This window comes from Gallus gallus, chromosome 2, assembly GCF_016699485.2.
Source record: "Gallus gallus isolate bGalGal1 chromosome 2, bGalGal1.mat.broiler.GRCg7b, whole genome shotgun sequence".
Lineage (NCBI taxonomy): Eukaryota > Metazoa > Chordata > Aves > Galliformes > Phasianidae > Gallus > Gallus gallus.
In genome coordinates, this window is record NC_052533.1 from 4,827,090 (window position 1) to 4,840,953 (window position 13,864).

The 13,864-nt window shown below is 47.7% G+C and overlaps 1 protein-coding gene across 2 annotated transcripts; it reads left to right on the plus strand.

Moving 5' to 3' along the window:
* The first annotated feature begins 501 nt into the window (after positions 1–501).
* MYD88 (myeloid differentiation primary response 88) lies at positions 502–13,116 on the plus strand. Of its 2 annotated transcripts, NM_001030962.5 has the most exons (5): positions 502–856; positions 4,460–4,591; positions 6,551–6,731; positions 7,560–7,651; positions 9,539–13,116. In NM_001030962.5, the coding sequence occupies exons 1-5, from the start codon at positions 517–519 to the stop codon at positions 9,691–9,693; spliced, it is 900 nt and encodes a 299-aa protein (NP_001026133.3). In that variant the 5' UTR covers positions 502–516; the 3' UTR covers positions 9,694–13,116. The 2 variants fall into 2 exon arrangements, with proteins under 2 accessions (NP_001026133.3, XP_046777349.1); XM_046921393.1 differs by lacking the exon at positions 4,460–4,591.
* The last annotated feature ends 748 nt before the right edge of the window (positions 13,117–13,864 follow it).

The window sequence follows — 13,864 nt, forward strand, 5'->3', positions numbered from 1 at the left end:
AAAGAGGCTACGTGAAAGTAATAAGACCACAAGTAACAGCTTTAAAGTAGAAGAGGGTGGGTTTAGATTGGATGCTAGGAGGAAACTCTTCATTGGAAGGGCTGTGAGGCCCTGGCACCGCTGCCCAGAGATCTGTGGGTGCCCCATCCCTGGAGGCGCTCAGGGCCAGGCTGGATGGGGCCCCGGGCAGCCCGAGCAGGGTTGGGGCTGGGTGGGCTTCGAGACTCCTTCCAACCCAAACCACACACCGTTCGTTGGTGGGGTGCTGTGGGGGCACAGCGGACACCGGCCTCAGCGCCGTGCCGCGTCCCAGCTCCGTTTCTGCTGGCACGGAGCAGGAGCCTCATCCCCCGCAGGCCGAGCTGCCCCACACCGCCGTCCCGCACGAAGCGCTCGGGGCGCTCCCCCTGACAGACGGCGAGGCGGGCGCAGAGCCGGGCGGCGCGCAGCCAGGAGGCGGGGCGAGGCGGGAAGCGAAAGGGCCGCGCCGGGGGAAGTTGCGAGAGCTGCGCGGCCATGGCTACGGTACCCGTGGGTGCGGGCTCCGCTCCCGGCCCCGAGCCGGCGGATCTGCACGCCGTGCCTATGGTGGCCCTCAACTACGGCGTGCGGCGCCGCCTCGGCCTTTACCTCAACCCGCGGGCGGCGACCGCCGCCGACTGGACGGCGCTGGCGGAGAAGTTGGGCCACGACTACCTGGAGATCCGGCGGCTGGAGGCGCTGCCCGACCCCACGGCGGCGCTGCTGGAAGAGTGGCAGAGCCGCTGTCCCGGCGGAGCCACCGTGGGTCAACTGCTGGAGCTCCTCCGGCAGCTGGGCCGCCACGATGTCCTGCTGGAGCTGGGCGGCAGCGTGGGTGAGCCCCGGCACCCCCAGCGCTCGGGCGGTGTGGGTTCGTGGCCTGGAGGGGCCGGGGGGGGGGGGGCGGCTGAGGGCGGGGGGTGGTTCTGTACTGAAGAGGCGCGGGGGAGAGAGAGCGCAGCGCGCTGCGGCTCCTGTGGTGAGGTGGGATCGGTCTCTGCTCCCAGGGAGCGGCGATAGGAGGGGAGGTGACGGCCTTAAGTTGTGCCAGGGGAGGTTCAGGTTGGATATGAGGAAGAATTTCTGCTCAGAATTAGTGGGAACGCACTGGCAACAGCTGCCCGGGGAGGTGGTGCGGTCACCATCCCTGGAGGTGTTGATGGAGATGTGGCACTGAGGGACGTGGGCAGTGGGCAGTATTGGTGATGGGTTGTGGTTGGACTCGATGATCTTAGTGATCTTTTCCAACCTTAATGATCTTATGATCTTGGAGTGCCCGGAACCCCACTAATGGGGTTTCTGCACATCAAAGGATGCTTTTGACAAGCTGGGCCAGGAGGGGGCCTGCACGGAGATGTTGGCATGGAGATCCAGAGCTGCCTCATGAATGTGAGCAACAGGAGAGAAATTAATTTCCTTGCACACTGAGATGGAATCAGCACAAAACAATAAACATGGAGATCCCACAGCTGTTCTTGTAACTTCTTCATGGTCGCAGGAATTTGGAGGGAAGGCAGCTGTCAGAACTGCAGTCAGAAGGGAAGTTCCTTGCCCGGGTGATTCCAAAAGGAGGAGACTCTGAGGCCATACATTACCTAAGGTAGCTTCCTGGGTCTGTGGTGAAGACACAGCTAATCTCATTTCCTGTTACTAGGAGGACTGAAGGTATAGGAGTGCATCTCTGGAGGAAACCTGAGCAAAGACCAAAGATGTGTCTGTACTCCTGCAGCTCTCCCAGATGAAGAATGCTCTGAGGACTCCTGGGGGAAAAAATAGTAAATATTCACGTGTTTTGTGATCCTCCCCAAGAGCAGAAGCTGCCAGCTGTGAGAGGGAGCTGGGACTTCATGATGCACTGCGCACCCCCGAAGCTGCTTCTGGCCCTGAGTTTGGGACCTGTGGATGAGCTCTTTCAGATCCTGAGCAGAGCGGGAGGAGCTGGAGCTCCAGTCACAAGTTTAGCCTGGCTGTGGATCACGCTGATAAGAGGAGGCGGGTAAATTCTTGGAAGGAAAACATACTGAAATACTTTGTCAGACTCCGGAAATGCCTGAACTGGAAGTGGTCCGAAAGATAGGTTTTAAAAATAGATGGTAGATAATACCCAAAAGATGAATTATCTGGGGAAAGTATTGCTGCATGCTTATTTGATACTTACAGTCTCCCCTGGTTCTTGACCACTACGTGGGACAGGATGCTAGAGAGACCTGCAGCCTGACCCTGTGTGGCCATGTCTGTCTCATTATTTTTGGCTGAGGATCGTGGGCCTGCGTGCTGTTGCCAGTGCTCCAAGCTCTTGCCGACTTCACAGATATTTATGCTCAGAAGAGGAAAGAAAATGGATGGTTGCATAAACTCTGGTGCACGTTATTTCCTGTTACCAAAGGCGTCTTCGTTTGCACCATTAGGACTTCGGCTTGGAGATTAGAACATCAGCATTGAGGTTTCTGTGGCCTGTGTTTCTATTACAGGAGGTGCAGATCTGGGGCACGTTTCAGTGGCTCCCACAAAGACAAATTGTTTGGAAGGCCTCGAGATGTCCCTGTTGAACATAACTTGATGATGCTGTGCAGCTCCAAAGGATACTACTTTCAGTTTGTGGTTTCTATTTCAGCACCAGTTCCTTCTTTTTTCATCACATGCTCCATTTCTTGCTTTGTGACCTCGCTAAATGTTTAGGATGCTAAAAAAGTGGTGTCTCCTGCAGCCTTGTGTAGTGTCACTTATGGCCATAAGTACCACAGGGCTACATTTACATTACAGCTCCCCTGTTAAAGTCTTTGGAGTGTGGGCGCTTGCAAGATGCAACTTCTCTATCCTCGCACATCTGCTTTAAGTCTGATTTTTCTCACCAGCTTATTTCATTGTATAGTCATCTTTAGGTATGTAAAACTCTTTGCTTTGGTTTGTTTATGCTGTTTCCTGCTGAAACAGTGATTTTTGTTTCTTCCTGACCAATTACAAAAGTGCTGAGTTCCTGCTTGAGGTACAGGGTATGCTCTCTCTCTTCTCATGAGCACACAGAGTCAGAGAATATCATGGTTTTATTCTTTCTCTCCAGTACTTCAGGCTTTTGCTCAACCACTCAAAGAATGTAAGGCCTTCACCACCTTGTTAGATGCTGAATGGAATGGGACTACTCGGTGTGGAGGACCTTCTTGCTTCTTAACTAGCTTCTGCTTTATGGGCTTTTAGAGTTGTTTTTGAGTCTTGTTTGTTGTTGTTAAGCTGTACGTGGTCAGGCACCAGTTCCTGCTGGGGACTAATCCATGCCTAGGCACTGGAAGTCTGTCATTCCTTCAGGCTGGGCCTTTGGGCTCAGGTTTATCCTGTAGGAATATGTGAGGTGTGGGATTACAGTGTGATGCCATCAAAAATCTGTGCATGTGGACTGGTCTGGGTGAACTAGGCAAGCACTTAACTTAGTGAGCGTGCTTCAGCCTTGAGTGGGGTGGTGATGAGTCTGGGGGCCAAGCTAGAAAAACTCATGTCAGGCACTTTGCAACAGGGAGAGAGAAGAATACAACTGGTTGTTCTCACTGCTGAACAACTGAGAAAGAAGGGGGAAGAGAGGCAGATTGGGTATGCCTCAGGAAAATCTCTGCTCAGACCTGACACCTGGTTAGGCTGTTGGTAATCCAGTCGCGGGGCACAGAGGTGTGAGACAGAAGCAGAGATGGGGTTCAGGAGCTGGGCTTCCTGCAGCATTCTGGGTATGGGTAGTGCTGGGTGACAGGAGTGTTCCCCGCCCATGTCTGCTCTTCCAGGCTTTGCTCTGTGCTGCTGTACCAGCGACCTCTGCAGCTGCTTCAGACTAATTCTGACTGATTGGTGCTTTTCTGCTTGGTGCTTGTTCGTTTTTGTTTTAGTGTGTTTGAATCTTAAGCAAAGCAGCAGACAGGCAGGAGTTTCATCATTGTTTTAATTGCCAGTTTCAAATCTCCATTTACTTTCAGTTCTTCTGTGATTGTGGATTGCAGAGTAGCAGAGCCTGCGGGATTGCTTTTCAGTTCTCCAAGACTTTACTGTTTAAGTCACTTTTAAACAAAATCTGTTTGTAATAGCTCAGTGTATGTCACTGTCCCACATTGAGAATTCACAGCAGCGAATGCAGTGCCCTCAGTTATTCCACACTGATATGTGCATCTGCTCTGCTTGAGCTAAAAGATGTTTCTGATAGCTGCTGGAGAACAGGAAGCCCATTCCAGGGGTGTGCTGGAATTTTACTTGTCCCTGCTGGAGGAGGTGTTGGATGCAGCATCAAGAAGTTCAAGAAGGCACTGGGTAAACTCCAGGCCAATAGGTCCATAGAGAAGCACCAACAAATCCAGCAGGGTTTTACCCTCTAATATCCCTGATGTGTAAAACAGGGATTCCTGTTGTAAAGAACCCCTGCAGTATAGAAGCACACTCATGGCTTGGTGTTGTGTCTTTGCAGAGGAGGACTGCAAGAAGTACTTACGAAGGAAGCAGCAGGAGGCCGAGCAGCCGCTGCAGGTCCCGGCGGTAGACAGCAGCGTGCCAAAGACTTCAGAGCTGATGGGCATCACCACGAGGGATGATCCGTATGGTGAGTGCAGTGATGGCATCACTGAGGCACACCTCATGTAGTAATCATGTTCAGCTGCCCGGCAGATCCCTGTGAGAAGTGCAGAAAATCAGTTCACTTTCAGTATTGCAACTTTTCCTAACCCCAACTGGAATGCTATAGCTGGTAGTCTGTAGGCATTTTCATTCTTCCCATTGCCTATTCCTTTGGGCAGAGAGGAGAAGCAAAAGCAACCCTGGGGAATGCTGCACCCTGGAACAGCCTGGCACAGAGCCTGTTGGCTGTATGTGGAGGGAGACTTCCCAGAAGCAGCTGCTGTCCCTCTGCTTGGCTTGGCTCACAGAACAAACAGCTGCAGGCTGCTGAGAGTGCAGCATGAAGGGGAAGGAGCTCAGAGCTGGCTGCCTTGGCTACGCTGCCCAGTCTTTAGCAGATTGAAGAATCTCGAATAAAAAGGAAGCAGGGTTGGAAGTACTGCTGGGTGTGAAGTGGAGGGCAGGAGGAAACGCAGCTCTGTGCATGCACACTGGGCTGCATGTGCAGCTGCGTGCAGCTGGAGAAGTGAACATCCTATAATACGAGGGTGAGCAGCAGCCATGCAGAATGGAGATGTCAGCACACTTCTCCAGGAGCTCCTCTGGCTGGTCTGACTTTGGGCAGTTGCCTTTGCTGTGTGTGGGGACATCAGTGTCCCTGCCAAGTGCCCACAACACCACGGACACAGCAGTGCCTGTACAGAAGCTCTGCCTGACGTGACCCAGGGTAGTGCTGTGCCCCAGGTTGACCTGGCAGCCAGTTCTCCTTCTGCTTGACTGGCTGCTGCTTGAGTTGAAGCTGCCTGCTGGCTTGCTGCTTTTCTCATCAGAGCCACATTTAGAGCCTGACCTCGTTTTTCAGTAGTAGGCTTTCACTGGCGTAACAACTTTAAAAGTCGTGTAGTGACACTGATAGGGAAATAAAATAACGTAGTGGAAAACAACCAGCAATATTAAGGTACTTGTTGGTGAGGTTCTTGTCTTTAAAAGAGAGCTCTGTTTTACTGGTGCAAGTGCTAAATAAATGAGAGCTGCCAGCCATTAACATGTTTGGAAAACGGCCATTCACTTAGGATGTGGCCTTGGGTACCCAAGTTTAACGCCTTGGCCATAACAATGATAGGTTCCAAATTTCTAGGCTTAACTCACACCACATCATCTTCATGGGATGATGGTCCTGCAGTAAGGTTTTGGAATCATAGAACGGCCTGGGTTGAAAAGGACCGCAATGCTCATCCAGTTTCAAACCTCTGCTATATGCAGGGTCACCAACCAGCAGCCCAGGCTGCCCAGAGCCACATCCAGCCTGGCCTTGAATGCCTGCACGGATGGGGCATCCACAGCCTCCTTGGGCAACCTGTTCCAGTGCATCACCACCCTCTGAGTGAAAAACTTCCTCCTAATATCCAACCTAAACCTGCCCTGTCTCAGTTTAAGACCATTCCCCCTTGTCCTATCACTGTCCACTGTCGTAAACAGCTGTTTGCAAATCTCGTAGTGCTGTGACCTGCACTACAGGAGTAGGACTTAGAGTCACATGGATATTTTAGATGTGAAATTGCAGAGCAGGAAGGCTGCTGGTTGTATCCTTAAGGGTACTCTGCTCCCTCCAGTTCCCCTGTTCTTTATCTTTCCTCCCTCCCTGCTGATATTATTGCCTCTGCTTGTCTGCATCTTGGCTATACTTCCCAAACCCCTGCCACCAAATGGGGGTTTACTCTAATACCCTGAACTGTGAAAAAAAGTGGTGAAGGCACACACATGCATTACTTCCCACCAGTCCTGTTCTGGACAAGAGTCTGGGCTGAAGGGTAGCTGGTCTGGTGAAGTGTTCAGTTACCTTAGCAAGCGTGGCACAGAGCTTGTCTGTCAAAGGCTGGGGAAGCTATGTTCAGTCCAGGAGTTCATTTATAGGAGATGACAGCTGAATTTTTAATTGTTTCAGGGCATGGAACAGAGATGTTTGATGCCTTCATCTGCTACTGTCAGAAAGACCTTCAGTTTGTCCAGGAGATGATCAGAGAGTTGGAGCAAACGGAGTTCAAACTGAAGCTGTGTGTGTTTGATCGGGATGTCTTGCCAGGAACGTGTGTGTGGTCCATTAGTGGAGAACTCATAGAAAGAAGGTGAGTGAACCATGGCTGCTTGGGGCAGCTCAGTGTAGTAAAATGTTGTGCTCGTTTTAACTTTATGTCTGCAGCATTGTGCCAGTGGAGCAGGAGAAATCCATGAGGATGTCTTCATGGGGTTTGTTTTATACTCTCAGTTCAAGAACGAAGACTCAAACATTTCTAAACATGTAGCTTCGTAGCTCACAGGGAAGATGCTGTAACTTACACTTGATTCCTTTTCATCCTGCAGTTGCATCTTTGGAAGGGATCTTTAAATGAATTCAGCTCTAAGCTGTATTTTGGAGTTAGCTCCACCTCACTATGTAGAATTTGAGGGAACAGCATTGGTGTTCAGGGATCCTTCAAACCTTTGTGGGACCCAAGGATGGTGGGCAGGTGTGTGACATAGAAGTGACATCCTAGATAGAAACTTATATAGAGAAAGTTTGTTACAGCATGAAAAGGGGAAGTGTTGACTGCTGCTCCACACAGCTTTTTTGCTGTCACAGTCCTGCCAAATTAGGCTCAGTGAGAAATCCCAGGAGGTGTTTGAACAGACAATTTAGATGGCATTTTTTGTAATAGACAAACAGAGCATCAAATAAAGATTCCATGGACAATGAGGTCTTTTCTCTTCACCTTGTAGTATTTTAGTGTGTTCTGAGTGTAGCCTAGTCTTTGTCAGTAGTCTTTACCCTGTAGTTAATTCCTGCTCAACCACAACTAAAGGGTTCATTTTTCTATCAGAGTAATTTGGAGGAATACCTCTTTTTTTACTGGTTGGAATGAGAGGCATCTCCATTGACATCTTATTTCTTTCTCCCCTAATTGCTTTCTCTGAAGGTGTCGGAGGATGGTGGTCGTCATTTCAGATGATTACCTGGAAAGTGATGAATGTGATTTTCAGACCAAATTTGCTCTTAGTCTTTCCCCAGGTAAGATCTCACAAACACTCTCTTTAAATTTGCCTGTTAACATTATAACTTGTACTGTGGTAACATCTGAAGCTGTGGCTGAGGTCAGTGCTATACCGTAGGGCACTGCACAAGTGTAAAATGAGGGCTGGTCTGGAATGGATTTAAACAGATGAGATACATCTAGGTGAGAAAGGAGAAAATGAGTAATAGATGCCTACTGAACCAGAACCCAGTTTCAGAGGTGTGTTGTTTCCACTGACCTATATGTAAAAGTTCACCTAGGCACAGGGATAGCCCTGGGTCTAATGCCCTTCAGTAAGTAAATAGAAATTTATCTCCATTAGAAGCAGCCATCAAAAACTAACAGTGGTTTTATAAATTTTGTCATGCAGGCAAGGACCTGGACTTGGTTCCTTGCCCTGCCATTGACCCGCATATGAGAGAGAAGCGTGGGTGCTCCAGCTGCCAAGTGGGTTAACTCACTGCTTCAGAGCTGGTGTAGCTGCATGCAAATTGGGGAACTTCTGAAATGCTTCAAGATTCATACAGGAAATTTGCTGCTGTTCGGAAAAGTGTTGCAGTTAATACAGTGTGAGTAAGTGCTGGGGTAATTCCAGTTAATGAGCATGCACCTTTCTGCAGAGATCCTGGAGTATCACAGATAGGCAAACAAAGATAGAATGAATTTTCAACTTTGATGGGAAAAAATCTGTTCCATATTCTTTCTGAATTGAAGAAAACATCAGTTTATTTCAGTCAGGTCTGTTCAGACTGCATCTCTAACTAGCAGATAGCCTACACTTGGATGTGTATACAGGGAGCAAATGCAGCACAGCTTAACAGTTAAGATCCATAGGAATGCCTGCATTGAGGCTCTTGGAGATGAGGTATTTGATGTGGCATTATAATTGACATATGACAGGTTAAACTGGAAGCCAGTGGTACAGCAAGGAATTAGCTGCATCTTCCGTGACAAAACAATTTCCTATCTTGGCATTAGTCCCATGAGCATCCCTAGCACACTGCATCAGCTCACTGCATTTGTAGCAAAGACCTTTTCGTTCTGCATCAGTTTTTTTGCAGAGTAGCTTTCATTAGACCAGAAATGCACATCTCTGTGTAATGACATGAACTCTCCCAGTAAAATCATGCGTGTAAGTACAGGCTTGCAGACCAAAGTTACTCGTTCATGTAAGGTAACTCACATTGTCACACCCAGAAGGGTTTGGTGGCAAGTTGTGCAAGCTCTGCTTGTTACTTAAGCACCTGCTGCAGTTAGGAAATCTTGTACTTGCCTCATCCAGGCCTCAGCATCATTGTGCCGGGCAGACTTCAGCTGGTAGCAGGTGTCCTTATGGAAAGTGGGACAGGGAGAGGTTCCTCTCTAGAACAGCTGCTGCTTCAGGCTGTAGTAAGCACAGGGACAGTTGTCTGATCTTGCACATGCCTTAACAAAAGCCATTCCTGTTATTAGAGTGATTCTTCGTTGCCCCTTGTATCCATGTGGATATGCTCAGCAGTGTATCTGCTTCAGGATAGGAAGCAAAGGAGCTGGAGAGAACCGTTGCGAAGAAGTTTAGACTCTTGACTTAATTGTTAGATTCATCTGGAAGTACTCAGGACTGCATACTCCTGTTTGTATTCAGCAAGAAATTGTGCTTTTTTCTTTTCTATCTGCTGTTCATTAGGCCTTTGCTGCTCTCCGCTGGGATCAGGCAAGATGCACATGGGGCCCTGACTGCTACTTGAGTGACATGTTCTTGGTAGAGTGCTTGTGGTTCAGAAACTTGCTCTGCGGAGTGAGAACCTGCATCCTGGGGTGTGTGTACTGCTGAGAGGAGACAATAGAAGCAGGATGTGAGTGTGGCTCTGTGTAATCCTCTGCCTGTGTGATCTGTCTTTCAGGGGCTCGTCTCAAGCGGCTGATTCCGGTCAAGTGCAAGACCATGAAGAACGAGTTTCCAAGTATCTTGCGGTTCATTACAATTTGTGATTACACCAATCCTTGCACCAAAAAATGGTTCTGGACAAGACTGGCAAAATCTCTCTTGCTGCCGTGATGCAAAGTTTTGAGAGCTTTTTCTCCATCTGTCCTGGCTGTGCCTTCGGACCACGGTGTTCCTACAGCATCTCACTGCACAACTTGGATCCTTGCAGTCAGCATTTGGAGCCCGCAGCTCGGAGCAAAGAATTTTCTGTAGCACTTTTTCATAACTTGGAAGGGGAAATAGAGCAACTGTGTGGGTGTTCCTACTTAATTCAGCGAGCAATAGCATCCAGCACTTGGTGAAATAAGAAATTTTACTGGAAATACAGAAAATATTCACTTAAAGACTGAGTCACTGATACAAGGTGGCTCTGTTGTAAAGTGTTTAATGAGACCTGGGAATATAAAATGCTGGTATAAGACATGAAATAATGAAAGCCTCAAATTGCAGGCTTTTTAAAACAAAAGGTTCACACTATTTTACAAGCTCTTTAATGGCTATAGTAACATTTAGGTTAGGTGTCATTTTAAGATGTCAGTGAAATCCCCTGCTGGTTGGGTAGCACAGGAATTGCTGTGGTCAGTCTCTGGCCCGTGCTTGTTCTGAGTGTCCTTCAGTCTTTCCAGAAGAGCAGAGGCGTACTTTAATTGTTAAACCACTGTAAAGCAACTCATGGTTGTACCTTTGTTCTTAGCAACATCTGCAAGGTCAGAGCAGTTATCCTTGTAATGATAACTAATGCAGAACTACTGAGTTCGGTTTATTTCCTGTGGATGTTTTCATCCTTAAGCTGTATCACGACATTTCTGTTCCATATTCCTTTACAGGGTAAATCCCTCATTTCTGGCATCTTCTGAGTAGTCCCTTATATTTGACATAAGGGCTATTTTTTTCTTATAGAAGCCAGAACTATAAGGAAGGATGTACTCTTGCAGCATGTCTGTGTTCATGTGACATTTGATTAATTGGCATGTCTTATACCAATGTTTTGTATTCCCAGGCCTGATTAAATGTTTACAAGAGAGATACCCTTTAATAGAAACTCAGTCTTGAAATCTATATTTTTGTGAAAGTCCTTTCTACACAAAGTACAGGATGCTTTTGCTCATTGGCTTGAACAGGAACACAGCTGTGCACCTAAGTGGGTCCACTTTGTCAATTGTTTGACCTTTCAGAGCCTGCCAAAGCACATCAGCTTTTAGGATGCCTCAAAGGCACAGGGGTAAATATCAAATAAAGACTGTACTGAATTATAGATTGGGCTGTTTAAATTATAGAAGATAATGTTACCTTAATAGGAAAGAGCATCTTTTAACTAACCACCACAGTTGTTAACGTGTGAGCAAGAATTCTACCCAAAGTGGTGTTTTAAAGTGACCTATTGGGATATTAAACAGATTTTCAGTAACTATTTGCATTCTATATCGGGAAGAGGAGGATCTTGTTTATGTATCTGCAGTTGCCTGATCTCTGCCACTTTGTTCCTTACCCCAGCCAGGTTGATTTTACAGCTTAAGGTTTTACTAGCTTATGTCTTTAAGATTGTATCTGGGTTATGATTAATTTTTTTAAGATGTATTTTAAAGCATTACCAGGGCTGAGTTCCTCAGACAGGGATGTGTGCACCTCTTCCTCAGCCACCCCATAAATGGGTGTTCACTTCCCAGAGGTTGCTGCCGTGTCATAGCAGGTGCTGTTGCTGCTTCCTCCTGGCCAAGAGAGGCAAGTTGTTGACCTCAACACGGCGCTGTGTGTGTTGACATGGGGACAGTTTTAGGGTAGGCTCACAAACTCAGTGTTTTTCAGTCCCTTCTAACTGCTGGCATGGTACCAAGGTGACATTTGCACCTTTCCGTCTTGTTGGCTCCAGTGAGAAGCCTGTGGACATGAGAGGAGAGAAGTTAAGCTGGTGCTGAGTTTCTGAATAGTTCATCTTCGTGTCCTCTTGCCCTCAGGTCTCTCCTGCAGGAAGGAGACAGCTGCACGCCTTGGGGCTTTTGCATAATCGTTAAATGTTAATTATATAAGAGTTTCTGGAGGCTGCTTGATCCTCAGTCACTCCTGGGGCTTGATGAATTCTCATACTCCAGAGTGTCTATCAACATTAATTACGGGTCACTGCTCACAGGACTGAACCAGATCCCTCTTGAATTGAGAGCTGAAAGAACTCATCCAATGTCTCATTAGGGGCGAGAACAAAAGCAAGAGGCTCTGGTCCGGACACTAGAGGGAGGCAGTGGGCCGTGCTGCCAGTACTGGAGCTGCAGGGCTTGTGCTGCCAGCAGAGAAGCCTGGCTGCCCAGTGAGGGAATGGACACTGAGCTCTGCCTGAGTCATAGGATCATAAAGATTGGGAAAGACCTCAAAGATCATCCAGTCCAACCATCAGCCCATCCCCGCCATGCCCACTGACTGTGTCCCACAGATTGGGTTTGGTGGTGCTGGGCTGGGCACAGAAGAAGCACACTCTGCATTGGCCATCAAACACTAGTTGGATGTCTCGACAAAAGGGTGTGTGGAACTTTCTCCTCCTCCAGTTCTGCAGATATAAGGATTGTCTGGGGCTCTTTTGTTTTCCTTTGCTTCTTGCAACCTCTGCTAAGGAAAGTATATCTAAAAGTTGGAGAGTTCTGATGGCATACCCAACTTGTGCATTGACTTCTGCATGGGTCCTGATGTGTGGTTTGGCACTTGAGATGTGGTAAACTAAGAGAAATAATAGCTGCAAGAGCAATAACAGTCAGCTTTGTAATAGATGATCTGGTGACTGTGGAGCAAGGAAAGTGCAGCTTCTGAAAGGGAAGTCAAAACCAAGAGCTGAACTCCTAAACCTTCAGACTTCCAGCAGATGAATTCACACAGATGTCAGTGCTTTAGGTTGGGTTTCACTGTCACTTAACTTGCACTCACTCCTGGCTGGCTCAGGTGCAATGCAAGTATGGCCATTAGTGCCTTCCTACAAGCGGTTAACATTTGTCCTGTAGTCTAAAATTATTACTTTGGGGCAAAGTGAATTAACAGCCATGACACGTGAGAGGTATGGTTTGAATGTGTACCCTTGTCTGAGTAAAATCCAGCTTATGCACTTCTGACGTTTCTGCATCTATCTTGGCATGGTGTCTTTATGAAGTGTGACATCTCTGAATGACAAAATGGAGTTCCTGTAAGCGTGTTTCGGTGGCGGTTGTGGTTCTCCTTTCCCCTTGTTGGTACTTAGTGGAAGGTCAAATGTTTGAACACCTTTAAAAAAGGAACTTAAATCCTGATGTTACGTGTTGGGTTTCTTTTTGTCCATTTTCTTTCTTTCCCTCATTGAAATTGTCCTTGCACCAAATCATTTATTTTTATATAGAGAGGTATATATTTATATTACTTTCTATCCTGATAAGAATCTTGTATAGCCATTCTGCAAACAGTCAGCAGTTCTGTGTTTTCTCTTTCAAACAAGCTTTTGGTATGTGACAAAACATTGTAAAATAAACTAGCAAAACCCCATGGGCTGGGTATCTTTCTTTGACGTCAGGGCATAAATGCTAGATTTGAAAAGGAGGTGTTAGTGAGGAATAATGGGGGCTGTTTCTTTTTTGTTTTCTTGTTTTGCCTAAAACACTTCCCCAGCAGAGGCTTTTGAGAGTGTCTGGAACAGGGAGAGGTGTGATTGAACCACACCAGGAAGAAAATGACCAAGAAACTGTACTTGAGACACGCGTGGTTCCTCTTTGCAGAATGCAGTGTGTGTGTGCCGCCGTGCCAGCCGTGCTTCAGCTCTGGTCCTCACCAGAGTGATGGAGCCGGGGGTTTTGGCTTCCCACCCCTGGAAGCAGGGCTGCTGAGTGTCGAGCTGCTATCCTTCATCTTTTCTAGGGATCCCACCAAGGAACACAGTGCTGTGTGGCAGTACTGAGGATTTCGCCAGCTTCATTTCCTTAGGCAGGCGGCTTGGAGTCGGTCCAAGGCAGGGAAATAACTCACAAATGCAGCAGCTGTTGGGCCAGGGCCCTACCACAAGGAAAGATGAAGGGTCACTGAATCAGAGAAATGGTTGGAAGGAATTTCTGGAGGTCAAGGAGAAGCTGCACTTCACATCAGGAGAGGCTATATGCTAAGCCTCCTGCGGGACAATGTTTCCTATAAGGGCTATGAGGTAACGCCTTTGCTATGGCTGCTACAAACCAGCATATGTACAGTGATACGGATATCATCCTCAAATGTATTATTCTGGGTTGAAATTGCTGCAGGAAGG